The following is a 16,246-nucleotide window of genomic DNA, read 5'->3' on the forward strand; positions in this document are numbered from 1 at the left end:
AGCCACCGGAATGCGTGCTCATATGAGGAACTGATAGGTCTGGGGCACCTGGCAGACTTTTCCCCCAAAATTCCAGAAAAGTAGTTTCCTGACAGACTCAACTCACCAAGTGAAAACATTTTATTGAACTAATGAAGAGCATGTCACCACCTAGCATTTAGCCTGAAACAAGAAATCAGAGTTGGTCAACTGCCAAGAGGACTTGAGGAATGACATGTTACATACCACTTGAGGCCACTTGTTGACCAGTTGAGTACTGTGGGGGGCCTGGGAAGACCTTCTGTTGTTGAGGACCTTCATCCTCCTCAGACTCATGTTCCTTCAGGTAGTGGACATCCTTGTAGTAGTCTTTGCCCCTCTCGTGGCTCTGGCTGAATGTGCTGTACGTGCCAGGAGGATACAGACCGTACAGGAGCCTGTAGTCAAAGCCAGGATAAGGATTTCCCCAGTAACCTGGCAGGACAACGCTCGGTAGAACCATGTTTGTAGCGCCTTGCTGAGATTCTGTGAAGTCAGCTGGGTAGCCAAATTCTTCCGTCTCCTGCTGGTAGTTTCCCAGTTCAGCTTCCTTCACCACATTGGAGGTCTCTCCTGACTGGAGGACTGGTCCAGCTGGTGGCAGAGGTGGTTGTGGGAGGAGCTCACTGGTACTTTGGGCCTGGGCATCAATTGATGCTTCCTCAAAGCTTTGGGGAGGAACAAGCCACCTTGCCTCTTTAGGGAGACAAAAAAAAAAATTGAGCACTATTTTAGTCAATAGCTTTCCCCAACTGTATCAAACAAATTCCTAATGTCAAGCATATGCTAATTGTATCTAGTCTAGTAGCTACACACCAAGACCATTTCAAATTGCAATAAAAAAAAAAAAAATACACAAACTAAAAGTCAAATAAAGCCACATTCTCACCAGGCATGCCAGGTTGTGCCGCTTCAGGCTGTGTAGAGTCAACACCCTGCTCAGCTTGAACAGAAGAGTCAGAGCCAGGAGAGTAGAAATCCTCTGCAGTGGCAGAACTCATGCTACCAAGTGCTGGAGCAGCCTCAGCCACCTCATGAGAGAGACCAGGCTCTTGGAAAAAGAACTGCACCGGCTGAGACATTATCCTTGCTGTACCGTAGTGGACAGATGCAGGATAATCCGAGGCCACTCTTGGGTTCGAAGCATAGTAAGACGAGTCATGTGTGTCACTACTGCTCTGGTCAGTGGATTTTGAGCCTGAGACAAAAATAAAGTTATATATACACACACAATAAAATTTAAAACAGTTTAGTGAACAAAATACACTTGTAAAAAGATGTATCATTACCTTTTAAGGGGAGCCCAAATGAACCCACAACAAGCAAGGCAAAGAAGGAAACACTAGAAATGTTAGAAAACATCATTACTGCACAATTTAAAACGATGTTGAATGTATCCAGAAATAACACCTGCTACCAATTCATACCTTAAACAACCCTGAACTGCCATTATTTTTGAAGCTAACTAATACCAAACTTTAGCAGTGAGGGGTTATAAATGCAACCAGATCTGCTCCATCCAATCACGCACTGACAACCTAATCCCACACAGCTGCTCTTGAGGAACTGAGGGAAAAATACTGAAAGCTGATTCAAAGAGATGAAAATGTGTCTTGATTCTCCTTTTATTTTAACTGTTAGTGTTTTTATTTATTCACATCCAGTTTTCTTTAAGTTTTTACAAAAATATTTGAAATATTTGGATAATTGTTTTTTTTTCTTTCATATGTGTCCAAAGTTGATGTGATGAAATCCAACTGGGTATTGTAAGGAGCCTTTATGGAAATGAGAGCACATGACTTAGTGCAATGTCACTTTGGATACATTAACATTTCAAAAATAATAGTTTAGCTGTGTCAACACATTTATACTTTAAATTCTATTTTGTGTGAATTTATTTTGTTGACCTAACACATCAATTAAATCATCTGATTTTCACATTGGTAAAAAAAAAAAGTGATAATCCGTGTGTTTTGTGGATAACTGGTGAAAATGGAAGAATGTCTCTAATGGACATTGATTTTTTGGGGTCACATTTGCTCCATGGAATGTTTTCTTTTCTTGGGCGAAACAGGGGAGCAGTGGTTAGCACTCTCACTTCACAGGAAGAAGGTTCAAACCGCGACTGGGTACTTTCCATGTGGAATTTTTATGTTCTCAGGGCACTCCAGCTTCCTCCTACAGTCTAAAATGTGCTTCATAGGTCAGTGAGGTTGATGAGTATGTGGCCCTGCCATGAACTGGCAAACCCTCCCACAGTTTACCCCACTACCATGCCGAATACCCTGTGATCAGGAACAGATGGATGTTTCTTCTATAAATATTTTTGACAGAATGCTTCAGTTTTTGCCTTCATATACATGCTATCTTTAATATTCACAATTCATAAGCTCCGGCCCATGAACGTCAAGAAAAAAAAAATCATAAGTAAACCCATACTTAATTATATAAGTCGTAGCAAACATTTTTGATGAGCTGAATGAGAAAGGACATTTCATGCTGTCAGTCTGTTAGCATAAATTTCCAAAATATGTAAACTAGTGAACATTTACCGACCTGCCCCTCCCCGTCAAATTATGGAAGCACATAAAAAAAATCTGAAACGCCCATTTTTATTTAATGCAAACTATGTTAGCATGAAAAACAAAATTCAGAATGCTTAAATACCAAACAGCATCAGGTAATTCAAAGTTTTGATGAATTGAACCATTTTATGTAACTTTAATCAAGCAGGGCTTTCGGGAAGACCAGCAGAATGATAGATCTTAACAGGCTTTAAAGTGACCGGTTGAAAACATATGGTCTAGGCATGTTTTAATGTGCAACTTGGGTCATCTGATGGAATTCCAAGATTTTCTTCAATTCAACACCATTTTGAGGCATGACTGCAAGTAGTAGCCTCCGAACATACATGTTTAAAAGTTTGAGAAACTGCAGTTTGTATTGTGGCACTTGAGTTACAAGACTCAAAAGCACAATATTAAATAAATGTTTAACTTTGTCTAAACACAAGCTTTGAAAATTTGTCTTTAAAATCCACAATTCAGACTTCATGGGGTCAGTGGACTCCATTATGCAAGAGAATTTTGGATGAAGTTCAGTTCCTAAAACCCTTGTGAATACATGTCAAGATTAATTTTTTACTTCAGTTATCTGTACCCTGAAGAAATGGGATTTGAGAATGTGCCTGTTCAATTATAACCTCAAAAATTTTGTGGCCAAATCCCATTTTAGCAATGGGGCAAAAATTACAAGTTAAGCTTAGAAAACAAAAAACCCACCACTCCATTTCACAAAACTTTGTATTTATTACAATTGGAACTCTTATTTGGAGGCTTTGGAATCAGCGTCGAACCTAGAAGAACAGAATATTAATTCCTTGACAAGTGTTCTGACTGAAATTATGACCACTCATACCCTTGAGGCCACTTGTTGACCAGTTGAGTACTGTGGGGGGCCTGGGAAGACCTTCTGTTGTTGAGGACCTTCATCCTCCTCAGACTCATGTTCCTTCAGGTAGTGGACATCCTTGTAGTAGTCTTTGCCCCTCTCGTGGCTCTGGCTGAATGTGCTGTACGTGCCAGGAGGATACAGACCGTACAGGAGCCTGTAGTCAAAGCCAGGATAAGGATTTCCCCAGTAACCTGGCAGGACAATGTTCGGTACAGGCAGCCTTGTGAAGCCTGGCTCAGATGCTCCTGGTTGGCCCGGGTAGCCAAATTCTTCCATCTGCTGCTGGTAGTTTCCCAGTTCAGCTTCCCTCACCACATTGGAGGTCTCTCCTGACTGGAGGACTGGTCCAGCTGGTGGCAGAGGTGGTTGTGGGAGGAGCTCGCTGTTACTTTGGGCCTGAGCATTAGTAGAGGCTTCTTCAAAGCTTTGGGGAGCAACAAGCCAACTTGATTCTGTTGATAGGAGAATTACATGTACAGCAGAGAAATCCTTGCACATGTAGAGCTCTCTAGCAAAGCATCAATGCTCAAGTTTCCTACCAGGTAGTCCAGCTTGCGGTGCTCCAGTCTGAAGTGAGCCACCAGCACCTTCTACTGGAACAGAATAAACAGATCCAGAAGACAACAGACCTTGAGGCACAGCTGAACTCATGCCACTGAATGCTGGAGTGGCCTGGACTACTCCCTGGGAGAGACTGGGCCCTGTCACAAACTGCATTGGCTGAGACATTAGTCTTGAAGTGCTGTATTGAACAGGTGCAGAGTATTCTGGGGCTATCCTCTGGTAAGGAACATAGTTGGGTGTAGCATGGGAACCACTGCTGTGCTGTCCAGTAGACTTTGCATCTGGGTATAGAGAGACATGGCAATGAACAGCAAGTTCTCATAGCTCAGTCTTTAAGTTAACCTAAACACTTTACCTTTAATTGCAGACTCAAAGGAGGCTGCAAAGAACAAGGCAAAGAGGCCAACCCTAGAAGATAAACACATAAATTAAAACTCTAGCTTCATCAATCATGAAAAGGCTTTGACATTTCACCTCAGGAAGACCTGTGGAGCCATCTTACTGGAACTGAGCTGTAACAAGCCAATCGCCAGTGAGGAGATATAAATGTTTCCAGGAAAAGTTTTTTTTGTCCAATCAAAGCTTAATTTGCATATAGCTTACAGCTGCTGTTGATTGACTTTAAAATTAGAACAGGCTCATCTGCTTCTTCAAAAATTACTTAACTATTTTTTTCTTCATATTTCTGTTTCTTGAGGTGTTCACTTTGTTTGATTTCCAAATTCCAATTATGTTCTCTCTTTTTAGTATTTAAAGTGTCACATAGACAAGTGTCTATGTGTTACTTTAATATCAATTGATGATTTAAAAAGCTACTTTTGAAGAATGAAGCTTGAAAGAGCCAAAGAGTGCTACACAACAGCTGATCCCTACATTTTTCAGGAACATTTTCCCTTTTAAAAAAGAAAAATAAAAAATGAAACCTTATTCTGAAAAAAAATTACATTTTGCCATTTTAAAAATGATCATCTTTTTTTTTATCTCCATCACCAACTTTGAAAAAAGTTTATTTTTATTTTTACTTTTTGGCTGGTGGCATTCAATGTAATATTGTAGCAACAATACCGCCACCTACTGGACTATCCTTCAAATAATGTTTTTTATTAATTTATTTTTTAACGTGGACATATCATAGATCTGATTGTATTTTCTCCTAAGATACAATCACGCTTCCACACCGGGAACACCTTGCTGTTAAGACCTGTATGTACTTATTCTAGAGATATCTGTTTCACCCATGCTCTTTTTATCGTAACATCAACATTTATTAACCTGTTCTTTTCATTCTCCTATTTACTCTGCCTATCCCCTGGGATCCCCTTCTCATTAGACTATATGGAATGGCAATGATTAAGACCTGTTACGATGACTGTTTTGCATGTTAATCTACAATTCCGCTGCCTCCCACATCTCTTTTAGCAGACATCTAAAGAAATCCGAATATAGGTATTGGCAGAGACAACTTGAACAAAGTTTAAGAATTTCCAACTAAATCTTAGGCCTGCTTTGTGTTTGTTACTTAAAGGAACCACAAAATCTGAAAGATAATCTGTACATACTGCTTTTTGACATTCATTCCTTTCTGATTATTGCGAAACCTTTAATCATGCAGACATTGGAACTGGAAGTGATCTGATTTTCTCCTCTTAGCACCTTTGTCAAACTGGTACACAGTGGTTATCGCTCTCAGCCTCACAGTAGCCACGTTTACATGTGCAAAATGTCCTTGATCGGATTAAAGATTGGATTAAAATAGAACTGTGCACATGGGTCCTAAAAATGCTTATCCGATTGTAACAAACATCTACATGCGCAACACGTTTGATTGGAATAAATCCTTTTGACATGCGCAGAACTGTCTAAAATGCCGTGGTAAACAAACAAAGATGCTGTATAGAGCAGATGATACGCTGAACATGCTTTCATTATTACACACGATTGGAATTAATTGTTTACATGCACCACAATCGGATCAACAATCAGTAAAACCCACCTATCCCAATCGGAAGGAAATTTGGATCTGAATGAGTCTGATCAGGCCAGAGTATTCCAAATGGCGTGTTTACATGACCCATTTTTATTCTGATCAGGCGTTTATTCCAATTAATTGTGTCCATGTAAATGCAGCTAGTGAGAAGACCCTGGATTAAATCCTGGCTGGGACCTTTCTGTGTGGAGTTTGCCTGTTTGTTCCATCCATGCATGGATTTTCTCCACCCAGTGTTTTCTCCAACAGCCTAAGATGCTTAAATGGTTAATTGGTATCGCTGCAACAAACTGGCGACCTGTCCAGGGTGTACCCCAGAGACTGGGACAGTCTGAATCTGAAAGCAATTCATCGGGTTGATAAGAAGGTTGACTGGAGTTCCTCATGCCAAACCTTTGCCAAACTCTAAACAATATATATATATATGTACCTGATCAAACCAAGAAATATATGACCTAATCCTGTTAATGTGCTCTTTCCACAGGTTTCTCAGCAGGATACCCCAAAAATCAACTGCTCACCATACCATAATAAAGTAGCTACTTTATTCTTTTTCCCAGAAAATACTTATTTTTTTTCCCCACAGAAAGACTAAAACCACTATCAGACAGTTTTTATCAACCATGATTGTTTGTGTAAACAGACTTGATCCTCTGTCTTTTCTTGTTCTCTATTATATTTTTCCATTGTCAATCCCCAGCAGCTGTGAATGCTGAGCTTGTTTGGCTTTGATTGGATGGGGCTGGTTCTCTGCAGCATTTATAATTCTTCAGTGTTGGGTGGTTTGTTACAACTTGTCTTGACCATCATGAATTCACAGGTGTATTTGGGGTATGGTAGACGAATTGAGATATGTTATTTTGTTTTAAATATTTTTATAATTTAATTTGGTTAATTTCATATTATCATTGTTTTCAGGCTTCTCCTCTTTCCCCTGCTGTTTGTGGATTCATTTGGTCTTCCTGCTAAAGGTACTGTGAAGCTTTTATTGTCACAAACTTGGGTTTGCTATATGTATGCCTTATTCATTTTTTCCTTCATCTGTTTAGGCTCTCAAGCCCCCAGTTATGGTGGTGGCAGCAGCACACATGAACCAAGCTATGTTCCTCACAGGAGAGGATCCTATGTGCAGTACAGTAGTCCTGATTTAATGTCTCAGCCAATGCACTTCTATGTCCAAGAACCCAGCCTCTCTCAAGAGGTGGTTGAAACAGTTCCAGCCCCTGACAATATGGGTCTTGTGGCCCCTGGAGAGCTTTACCCTAGCAGCTCTAGCTCTTCTCCTGTTCAGGAAGGCTATTTTCTTGGTTCAACACAACCTGAAGCAGCTCAGCCTGGCTTGCCAGGTAAGTCTAAGGCACCATTTGAAATGTTCACAGATGCCACTGACTGTTCTCATTTAAGGACACTAAAATGTTTTGAATTGGACTTCAGCTTAAATGTAGTGTTGCTTTAACTTTCTCACCAGCATCAAGTTGGCTTGTTGCTCCCCAAAGCTTTGAGGAAGCCTCTACTAATGCCCAGGCCCAAAGTACCAGTGAGCTCCTCCCACAACCACCAGCTGGACCAGTCCTCCAGTCAGGAGAGACCTCCAATATCGTGAAGGAAGCTGAACTGGGAAACTACCAGCAGGAGACGGAAGAATTTGGCTACCCGGGCCAACCGGCAGCATCTGAGCCAGGCTTCACAAGGCTGCCTGTACCAAGCGTTGTCCTGCCAGGTTACTGGGGAAGTCCTTATCCTGGCTTTGACTACAGGCTCCTGTACGGTCTGTATCCTCCTGGCACGTACAGCACATTCAGCCAGAGCCACGAGAGGGGCAAAGACTACTACAAGGATGTCCACTACCTGAAGGAACATGAGTCTGAGGAGGATGAAGGTCCTCAACAACAGAAGGTCTTCCCAGGCCCCCCACAGTACTCTACAGGTCAACAAGTGGCCTCAAGGGTGTGATTAACAGCAAGATGATAGATTTTGCATGTCTGAATTATATCAATTTTTTTTTTCCTCTCCAGCCTGGACAGTAAGGATGTTGACCAAATTACTATTCTGTGAAATAAACCTGACTACTGTCTTGATTGTGGTCTGTATTCCTGTGGAACTTGATTTACACTTTCACTTTTCAATAAAAGTGACTATTCCAAAAGTATTTTTTCTGAATGTGTGGGGCCAGTGCAGGACTTTTTCTTTGGCTGCAGGGACCAGAAGAAGGTTTAAGGTTGGCAAAAAGGGGTTAAGATTATACTGCCAAATGGATCCTAAGTCGCTTTTTCTGTAGCACACTGCTCCTCTGGGGGGTGGATCAAACGTAGAGAACACAGGTGTGTGACAACTAATGGAACTAAAACTTATAGATTAAATTTTAAATGCCTGCACTCAATACATGCAGGCAATATGCATCTTGGCTGCATGTGTTGCGTGTAGTCAATCTGAATTTCCATCAGTTTTGAGCTCATCTTAATGACGGAGGTATTTGTATCCAACCTGTAGCAATTTGCCTTGGTGCATTAAGAGCTACTTTAATAAATTGAAAAGTTTGTCCAATTCTGAAGCTGCATTCCCCCTTTAAGTATGTTGACTCTAAAGAGGACTATTTTGCTGTGGAGGTGGTATAATTTGGTATTGACCAATGAAACTGAATTAAAGCTTAATGACAAACTGTAGACATGCAACCACGTGCATTTGTGTACAGCCATGGTCTCCACAGCAGATGCAGCTGTCAGCCCAGTACCACAGGGCCTATGTCATGGTCTCTATTTTTGGATCATGTGTTCTTCTAAAGGTCAGATAAAGAAGCATAGGAATCCTCACAAAGCAGGGAGGTGGGGGTGTTGGGGAACAGGGGTTGAAAGGCGGGTATCCACGAGCCAAGGCACACATCCCACACTAGTACTGGCTGAGTGGACACGAGGGTGAAGCGGAAAATCCTGAAAGCGAGACGTCAACTTTCATGACTTCCCTGTTTTAAAAATCGTTTAAAGAAATTGAGAATCCAGTGACAAGTGAGCAGTTTATTCTTCCTCTGGTCGACAACATGAATGGAGAAATGCCTGTAAAGGAGGAAGACAGGGACACCAACAACAACCAGGTTTGTATTTGTTTTGCTCGGTTTAAATGGAGGCTTATGGGTTGTTCTACTTAGAGCTGCTTACTCTGAAATCCAAACAAGGAAGGGGCAACTGCATTATTTGGGGCCACAGCCGGTGGTGTGTTTGGACATGAGGATGGAAGTAGCCATTCAAGCTGCCTTTGCTGCACCTGTTTTCAATCCTGCCTGAAAAATGATACAACTTTAATAAGATGATGCACAGAGGACTCATGTGTACTGAATCTCTGCTTCAAACACCTATCTGCAAAAAAAGTGTTTCAGTTGAAGCTGAGATGAAAAATATCTTGTGAGCTCTGGCTTCTAAGTAGACAGTCGTGTTTCAACAAAATCTTGAATAAACTTATTCCACTAATGCCATTTATTTAGATTTTTAGTTATGTAGTATGGGGTTGTCTTAAATTGAAGTTCTAAATCTGTAATAGAACACTTTACTTTGGTGTCCTTTCAAGTTCTAGCTTATTGGCAGAAACAGAAGAGAAAATGAAATTTAAGATAAATTACAGTAACAAAAACAAAAGAAAAAGTCTCTAATCTGTTTACAATGTTTTCCCAATTCTAACACAAACTCTTAAACGATTAACTAGATTAATAGATATATACATAAAAATGTGAATTTTGTCCAAAATAAAACATGATTAGGATGCTAAAAAGACATGAAGAAGAAATATTTGTATAATGAAAGGTAGGTATCGATATAATTTATGTATTTTTGGTTCTTCCATTGTCCAGGCAGATGAGTTGACAGAAGCTAAAGGACTGGCTGAGACACCAGAAGGTCAGGAGGTGACAGCTGTCGTGGAGAGAACTGAGGACGATAAAGTGGAGGAGCAGGCTGCTGAACAAGAGATTAATGGAGAAGATGCAAAGAACACAGAGGAGGTCCCACAGCAGACTGAAGGAGACACTGAACACAACCACGATAAAGCACTGACAATTGTTGATGGGACAGAACCCAAAATGGAACAAGCAGATAAAGATGTGAGGAAGGAAGAGGGGCAGGAAGGTGAGAAAGAAAAGCTGGTGGAGGAGGTCAGCAGGAAAAGAGTGGAAGAGTGTGAGAGAAAAGCAAAGAGTGAGGAGAAAGACAAAAAAGAAGATGGGAAAGATGCCCAAAAAGTAGATAGGTCAGAGAAAGGGAAGGTGAGGGAGGAGGAAAAACAAGGGAAACCCAGGAGAAAGACGGCCCCTAGCTCTCGACCAAGAACCTCTGCGCGCTCCATTAGATCATCTGCCAAAAGTGACATTATAGCCAAGTTCCAGCAAGGTGCACCAGAGTGAGTTTCTGTACAATAATCAATACTTCCAAAGGATTTGAACAAAAATCCTTTTAACAAACTTGTTTTGTGTGGCACCTCCAGGACGCCAATACCTCGCAACTTCAAGATTCAGAAGTCATCTAGTGCTATGGCAACAGGGGCCTCCATAAAACAGAAGATGCTTCAGTGGTGTCGCAGCAAAACACGCAACTACAAGGCAAGTGCAACCCTAAATATGCATTTATATAATTTATCAATTTCTTTTTAAAAACCACTGGTTTACTCTGGAGGATCATGTTTGTGCAAAACTATGATGCAGTCATTTGGTTGACTTGTCTTTTTTTTTTTGTAGGATGTCAACATAGAAAACTTCTCATCTTCCTGGTGTGACGGGTTGGCGTTCTGCGCTCTGATCCACCGTTTCTTTCCAGACGCATTTGACTACAACTCCCTAAATCCACGGGAAAGGGAGAAAAACTTCAGCTTGGCCTTTCAGACAGCAGAGTATGTAATTCATCAGATCAGCTTTTAAAAACCACAATTTTGTGCCAGTCACTTTATTATAACACAATTTTACACATCAAATTTAAATATGGCTCACCGAAAAAAAACAAAAAAAAATTGTGTGATAAAAGCAGGAAAACAGCTGGGGTACCAATTTTTCAAAAGCATGTCAAGACTTTTGGGGCATCAAGGCAGTGCAGTAGTCTGCTCAAAGGGATTTTAGATAGGTTTTTATTAAAACAGTACCTAAAATGAGGCTGTAGTGTGTTGTCACCAAAACACAAAGTTACAAATATTTAATATTGACTTTAAGGCCTGCACTTTAGAACAAGGGTCCCTATTCCCGGTCCTCAAGAGCTACAACGCTGCCTGCTTTCCAGATCTCCAAGCCCTGTCAGCTACTGATTATCTCAGTTAGACGTCTTCCTATTCTGATGGAATGAACATACCTGGTAAAGGTAATCATCAGGAAGCCGTGCAAAGAGAGCTGGAAAACAGCGTGGTAGCTCTCGATGACCAGAAATTGGCACCCCTGGTTTAGAATCTCCTCTCCATCTTTTGTAGGTCTTTGGCTGACTGCTGCCCTCTTCTGGAAGTAGCTGACATGATCATGATGGGCAACAACCCAGATCCCATGTGTGTTTTCACGTACGTCCAGTCTCTCTGCCACAGCCTCTCCAAAATAGAACAAGAGAGGAGGAGCAAGGAGAAAGAGAAAGTTGGAGATGTGGACAAGGAGACAACCAAAGAGGAAGATGGAGCTGAAGACACAATGGACGATAAAAGTGAGACTTTGGACAGTCATGGTGAAACACAAGGAGAACATTCACAGGCTGAGGAAGGCGGAGAAGAGAAGGGGGCTGCAAATAGCTGTGAGGTGAAGGAAAGTGCAGAAGTTGGGGAACAGTCCTTGACCGAAACTGAAGGAAAACAAAACAACTGAAACGAAAAAAGAAAGGAAAACACTTAAGTTTGATCTCAAATGCTGGTAATGTTCTGTTCTAAAAATATAAAGATGTTCCTTTGTTTTATAATTATTGTCACTGCTGTGCTGTGCATTGTTACATTACAAATGTTCATAACTTAGATTAATGTGTGCTTATGAAAAATAATAATATGCTTAATAAAATTGTCTTACAAAATTAATTGTTTAAATATTGTCTTGCAGTATGCTATCTTAAAAAAAAACTTTTAGTTTGATTCATCTCCTGCTTCCCATATAGGTGCAAAAAAATAAATAAATCAGACAAGTAAAGAAAAACATTTGTAATGAAATACAATACAGTCTATTGCTCTCTGTAGCAATAGAAGTACTTTAGTAATTTAGTAATTAGTGGTTACTAAGGAAGTATAAACCATTTTGTACTTGGCAAAACTACCTTCAATGGAGCGTGTGCAATCTTTAACGTCATTTATCTGGGTATCTAGATTCTGTTTCAATATAATGTTACAAAAGCATGATCTGAGAACAAGCAAGCAAGAAAAAAACAAATAATAAAACTGAAGATTTTATTCTAGAAACAAAAAGGGAATGACAACCAACTTCAAGGCTTTGGTTCAAACAAAACCTTATTGTTGTTGTTTGAAAAATACTTTTACGTATTTTAAGGGGAAATGTTTCCTTCTCTACAACCAATTAGTCCCAAACAGATTCCATTCTTAAAGCACACCAGATTTTCTATTTTTGAACTAATTACAATATTTTAAGTGTGCGTTGTGGTTTGAATAATACAGCAAAAGGCACTTAATTACTGGTAGCACTGATTAATTTTTTTTAGTAAAATGAATAAATTCCTGGCTGTGATGCATCACAAACAAGATAAACTGTTTTAATATTTTAGGTTCAAGTGTGTTTTATAAATTATTATTAGGGGGGGCTTTAAAAAAAACACTTTTTTTTTACTTTAACAAATTGACCAAATTTATTTACATGGAATATATATATATGGCTGTACAGACTCCTGCTTGAATCCCTATGAACCAAAACAAACCCAAACAAGTGTTAGACATTTTGCAGCCGCTGCTTTAGGAGTTTTACGGTAACCGCCAGGAAGGCCATTACCCTCCTCGTAAGCTAACCCGGACCGAGTGTGGTTGTTCGGATCCAATAATAAACAAAACCCCAGCGGAACATGTCCTCCTCCAGCAGTCCGAACATGGAGTCTCAGCTTCTGTCCATCATGAACGTCCTGGTGAGAGCGGCGGTGGCGGAGATCCTCCAGCTCTTCTCGGAGAGCACCGACTCCCTCCGCCTCCACCTCACCCAGAGCCTGAGGGAGAACGAAACCCTGAGGCTGAGGACGAAGGTGATGAGGAGCGAGCTCTTCTCCCTCAAGTTACAGACCAGGACCAACCGACCGGCCAGCCGCTGCTTCCCGACGAGAACCGTCACCCCCAAACCGCGAAACAAAGGTACCGATGCAGAAATGTGGGCGGACTAGAACCACCAACCCTACAGCTGTCTGCTGCTCACTTTACATGTCTGGAAAAGCCTGAGCGAAGCGCCATTGAATGTCATGTGATCCACACACAATTTCCCATGATTCCTGTTCTGATCTCTGGATTATATTGACATTCTGACTTTAAATTGTGTTTTTACACAACAATACTGAAGGTTAGGAAACTGGAAAGACCTTTGCAGCACGACTTACTTGCTTCTTAAACGTGATGAAAGCAGGAAACCTGGTTTCAGCAGTCCAGGAGGGTGGAGAGGTTTATATAAACCTGGTTTCCCATAATGAAAATTTTCCCAGGAATATCATCTTTCTCCAAGAGTACATAAGCAGGACAAAAAACTGCTGACACTCAACACTTTCTATGTTCTTGATTTGAGAGGATTTGGGGGGAAATGTCCCTCAAAAACATTTTTTTCAACTATTTTGAGAGCATTCTGACTGGTTTTTTAATGATGATTATGCCGTTTTAGCCAAAAAATAACAAAGATTAAAAAAAAAAGTTGTTTTCAAAGACATAATTTATCCAGAGTGGCAGTGATTTATTGGAAATTCACCTCTGAGTTGTGGACAGGTCTATTGAGGTCAAGTAAGCCTGCTCTACTTCCCATCATCCATGTCTCTCGCTATTGACATTATGGATGCAACAATATTGAAGCTATCCAGCTGTACAGTTTTGAGCCAACTCAAACAAGGAAAATTAAGACATATATGGACCTAATCATCTGCAAGTGGATGCATTAGAAGGGAGTGGAGCAGGGAGCTTGATGCCCACTTAGTGTAATTTCCGTGACAGAAATACACTTCTTTTTTTTTTTTTGACTGCATTTTTTGTTTGCTCTTGATTCACAACAATTAGACTTGAAAACAATCTCAGAAATTGAATTTTAAGCTTATTTTTATTTATATATGTTTTCTTTCATGAGAAAATGCCACAAGAACTTGCTAAAACAACAGTAATTTAGATTTATGGGCACTTTTGCAAATCATGCATCAGTACTATGTCACTACAGAATTCCGTGTACCCAAACAGAAAAACTGCAGTAGTTTAGTTTTTTTATTTAAAAGACAATAATATTCTGGTGTAATCTGTTTTTGGTTTCTTCTTTTTTCAGTTGTCGTGAAGCCACCAGTGACAGAGAAGCCATCGGTGGAGGTGGCATCCATTGCTCTTCAAAAAGAAAACACCGATAAAAAACATGTGAGTTGCATTTGGTGTGAACCTGATTGTGTCTGAAAATAAAGTTTGCTCATGAATACCTGCTTTGCTTGTCAGTGTGCAGAGGTGGACAGCGCAGATGTTATCCTCATCAAAGATGAAGATGATGTTGGAGGGTGTGCTCCAGTCGAAGGTAAGTTCAGCCATCACCATGGTCAAAGTAAAGCGTTGTGAAGGAAAAAAGAAACTCGCTGGTAATGTGGTTCAGGGGGGGTGGATGATCCTAAATTTTCAACTTCTATTTGAATTTCATTTTGTACTTTAGCATTTGTGGTAAATATTATCTAAAAAATGTACTTTCTAAAGATCCACATGCCTAAACTGATTAAATATGTTGTTAACTTTCAGGTCAGGACAGCTGTGGAGATGAAAGGCTACCACAAGTTGTTGCCCCAGGATCCCAGATGATAGATTCTGTTGGTTCCTCTTGTGCCTCAAACAAAACCAGCAACCTGAGAATTGTGAGCGTTCATGGTGGAGTTGAAGAGCATCTGCTGGAGAAGAGCGACACTCTTTTTTCTGAATCTGAGCTCCAGGTTTTTAGCTCTCTGTCTGACCACAATATGGTCCCTGACAGTCTGCAACATTTCCCGAGCAGTGCAAGTGAACATGTCTCTGGAAGGCTTGGACAGGATAGCATCGATGAAGGGGCAAGACGCAGCAAACTGGAAAGAAATCATTCTACTCAAATAGTTTCCGCAATAAATCCTGCTTTAAATGTTCCCATAGTAGACCTTAACGGTCAAGTGGAACCCCCCGGTCACATGAGCCAGTTCCCCCAGCAGCAGGTCGTCTTCTCTCATGCTGTCAACAAATCCCTGGACTGCAGCTTCTGCGGGAAGTGCTTCGTCAGCCGTGAGGAACTGATTGCACATCGCGCGAGCCACACTGGAGAGTCGCCCATTCTGTGTTCCACATGTGGCAAGTCCTTTGTCAACAAGACCACGCTGAACATCCACATGCGCATTCACACTGGGGAAAAGCCCTACGCCTGTGTGCAGTGTGGCAAACGCTTCACGCAGAACGGCAGCTTGAAGATCCACCTAAGAACCCATTCAGGAGAAAAGCCCTACACTTGTAATCGGTGCCCCGCCAGCTTCAACAACCCCAGCAACCTGCGCCGGCACATGATCACACACAATTTAATGAGGGCCTGTGACATGACATGATCAGGTCTAACCAGTGAACACTTTTGAGCATCAAAGTTCGGTTTTTACGCTGTAGGAATGTGTCCAGAGGCGCCCATTTTACAAATGCACAATGAAACAGAGTCATGGATCATGAAAAGGCTTCCTTCTTTTATCTTTAGTAAACCAGCAAAAGAAGGCCAGCTATGGAAATACAAATCTTATTCAACTCATGATATTAAACAATACTGTGTTGAACATTCATAGCTTACGAGAAAAGATTTTTAAGATTTGGAACAATTTGGAAAGACCCTGCCATCAGCTCAAAAGAACTGAGGGCCAAAAGATTTTTAGTCTTGTGTTTTTGTACATTTTATTTGAATGTAAAGCTTTTTTCTAATCTTACATTTGTATAATAAAAGCTTAACATCGTTTCATTGTTTAAAAAATTACATTGAATAAAATCTATGCATTTTATAATTAAAAATTCCCTAAAAGAGTTGATGTGTTTCTCAGTTAAACTGTTTTTTTATATTTTAAGTTCAAGTGTATTTTA

The 16,246-nt window shown here is 40.6% G+C and overlaps 5 protein-coding genes across 5 annotated transcripts; 3 read left to right on the forward strand and 2 right to left on the reverse strand.

Annotated features, from left to right (window-relative positions):
• Window positions 1-102: 102 nt before the first annotated feature.
• On the reverse strand, window positions 103-1,599 carry LOC112153723. The gene is made up of 5 exons (XM_024284096.2): window positions 1,446-1,599; window positions 1,308-1,360; window positions 908-1,216; window positions 226-714; window positions 103-162 (listed from the first exon to the last, which is right to left on the reverse strand). The coding sequence occupies exons 1-5, from the start codon at window positions 1,466-1,468 to the stop codon at window positions 158-160; spliced, it is 879 nt and encodes a 292-aa protein (XP_024139864.1). The 5' UTR covers window positions 1,469-1,599; the 3' UTR covers window positions 103-157.
• A 1,707-nt stretch (window positions 1,600-3,306) lies between these two features.
• On the reverse strand, window positions 3,307-4,652 carry LOC112153721. Its single transcript, XM_024284095.2, has 5 exons — window positions 4,510-4,652; window positions 4,391-4,443; window positions 4,011-4,316; window positions 3,436-3,923; window positions 3,307-3,373 (listed from the first exon to the last, which is right to left on the reverse strand). Exons 1-5 carry the CDS (start codon window positions 4,530-4,532, stop codon window positions 3,362-3,364), a joined length of 882 nt encoding a protein of 293 aa, XP_024139863.1. The 5' UTR covers window positions 4,533-4,652; the 3' UTR covers window positions 3,307-3,361.
• A 2,061-nt stretch (window positions 4,653-6,713) lies between these two features.
• LOC112153045 (calcium-binding protein P) lies at window positions 6,714-8,105 on the forward strand. Its single transcript, XM_024282925.2, has 4 exons — window positions 6,714-6,853; window positions 6,941-6,993; window positions 7,072-7,368; window positions 7,491-8,105. The coding sequence occupies exons 1-4, from the start codon at window positions 6,732-6,734 to the stop codon at window positions 7,973-7,975; spliced, it is 957 nt and encodes a 318-aa protein (XP_024138693.2). The 5' UTR covers window positions 6,714-6,731; the 3' UTR covers window positions 7,976-8,105.
• Window positions 8,106-8,782: 677 nt separating this feature from the next.
• Window positions 8,783-12,037, forward strand: smtnl1 (smoothelin-like 1). The gene is made up of 5 exons (XM_024283701.2): window positions 8,783-9,110; window positions 9,861-10,405; window positions 10,490-10,604; window positions 10,740-10,891; window positions 11,456-12,037. The coding sequence occupies exons 1-5, from the start codon at window positions 9,057-9,059 to the stop codon at window positions 11,832-11,834; spliced, it is 1,245 nt and encodes a 414-aa protein (XP_024139469.1). The 5' UTR covers window positions 8,783-9,056; the 3' UTR covers window positions 11,835-12,037.
• Window positions 12,038-12,877: 840 nt separating this feature from the next.
• Window positions 12,878-16,175, forward strand: LOC112153134 (zinc finger protein 329). Its single transcript, XM_024283083.2, has 4 exons — window positions 12,878-13,303; window positions 14,460-14,545; window positions 14,621-14,696; window positions 14,912-16,175. The coding sequence occupies exons 1-4, from the start codon at window positions 13,024-13,026 to the stop codon at window positions 15,730-15,732; spliced, it is 1,263 nt and encodes a 420-aa protein (XP_024138851.1). The 5' UTR covers window positions 12,878-13,023; the 3' UTR covers window positions 15,733-16,175.
• The last annotated feature ends 71 nt before the right edge of the window (window positions 16,176-16,246 follow it).

Source organism: Oryzias melastigma, linkage group LG10, assembly GCF_002922805.2.
Source record: "Oryzias melastigma strain HK-1 linkage group LG10, ASM292280v2, whole genome shotgun sequence".
NCBI lineage: Eukaryota > Metazoa > Chordata > Actinopteri > Beloniformes > Adrianichthyidae > Oryzias > Oryzias melastigma.

Bases quoted from the DNA above. Each gene is read 5' to 3' on its own strand.
- smtnl1 (XM_024283701.2), top strand. From the start codon at position 9,057: ATGAATGGAGAAATGCCTGTAAAGGAGGAAGACAGGGACACCAACAAC. The intron at 9,111-9,860 runs GTTTGTATTTGT...TCCATTGTCCAG, and splicing joins GGGACACCAACAACAACCAG to GCAGATGAGTTGACAGAAGC. The intron at 10,605-10,739 runs GCAAGTGCAACC...TTTTTTTTGTAG, and splicing joins GCAAAACACGCAACTACAAG to GATGTCAACATAGAAAACTT.
- LOC112153134 (XM_024283083.2), top strand. From the start codon at position 13,024: ATGTCCTCCTCCAGCAGTCCGAACATGGAGTCTCAGCTTCTGTCCATC. The intron at 13,304-14,459 runs GTACCGATGCAG...TTCTTTTTTCAG, and splicing joins CCCCAAACCGCGAAACAAAG to TTGTCGTGAAGCCACCAGTG. The intron at 14,697-14,911 runs GTAAGTTCAGCC...GTTAACTTTCAG, and splicing joins AGGGTGTGCTCCAGTCGAAG to GTCAGGACAGCTGTGGAGAT.
- LOC112153723 (XM_024284096.2), bottom strand. From the start codon at position 1,468: ATGGCAGTTCAGGGTTGTTTAAG. The intron at 1,361-1,445 runs GTATGAATTGGT...TAACATTTCTAG, and splicing joins GCAGTTCAGGGTTGTTTAAG to TGTTTCCTTCTTTGCCTTGC. The intron at 715-907 runs GTGAGAATGTGG...GTCTCCCTAAAG, and splicing joins GGCACAACCTGGCATGCCTG to AGGCAAGGTGGCTTGTTCCT.
- LOC112153045 (XM_024282925.2), top strand. From the start codon at position 6,732: ATGCTGAGCTTGTTTGGCTTTGATTGGATGGGGCTGGTTCTCTGCAGC. The intron at 6,994-7,071 runs GTACTGTGAAGC...TCATCTGTTTAG, and splicing joins ATTTGGTCTTCCTGCTAAAG to GCTCTCAAGCCCCCAGTTAT. The intron at 7,369-7,490 runs GTAAGTCTAAGG...CTTTCTCACCAG, and splicing joins AGCTCAGCCTGGCTTGCCAG to CATCAAGTTGGCTTGTTGCT.
- LOC112153721 (XM_024284095.2), bottom strand. From the start codon at position 4,532: ATGGCTCCACAGGTCTTCCTGAG. The intron at 4,317-4,390 runs GTAAAGTGTTTA...CTCTATACCCAG, and splicing joins CTTTGAGTCTGCAATTAAAG to ATGCAAAGTCTACTGGACAG. The intron at 3,924-4,010 runs GTAGGAAACTTG...TCCTATCAACAG, and splicing joins ACCGCAAGCTGGACTACCTG to AATCAAGTTGGCTTGTTGCT.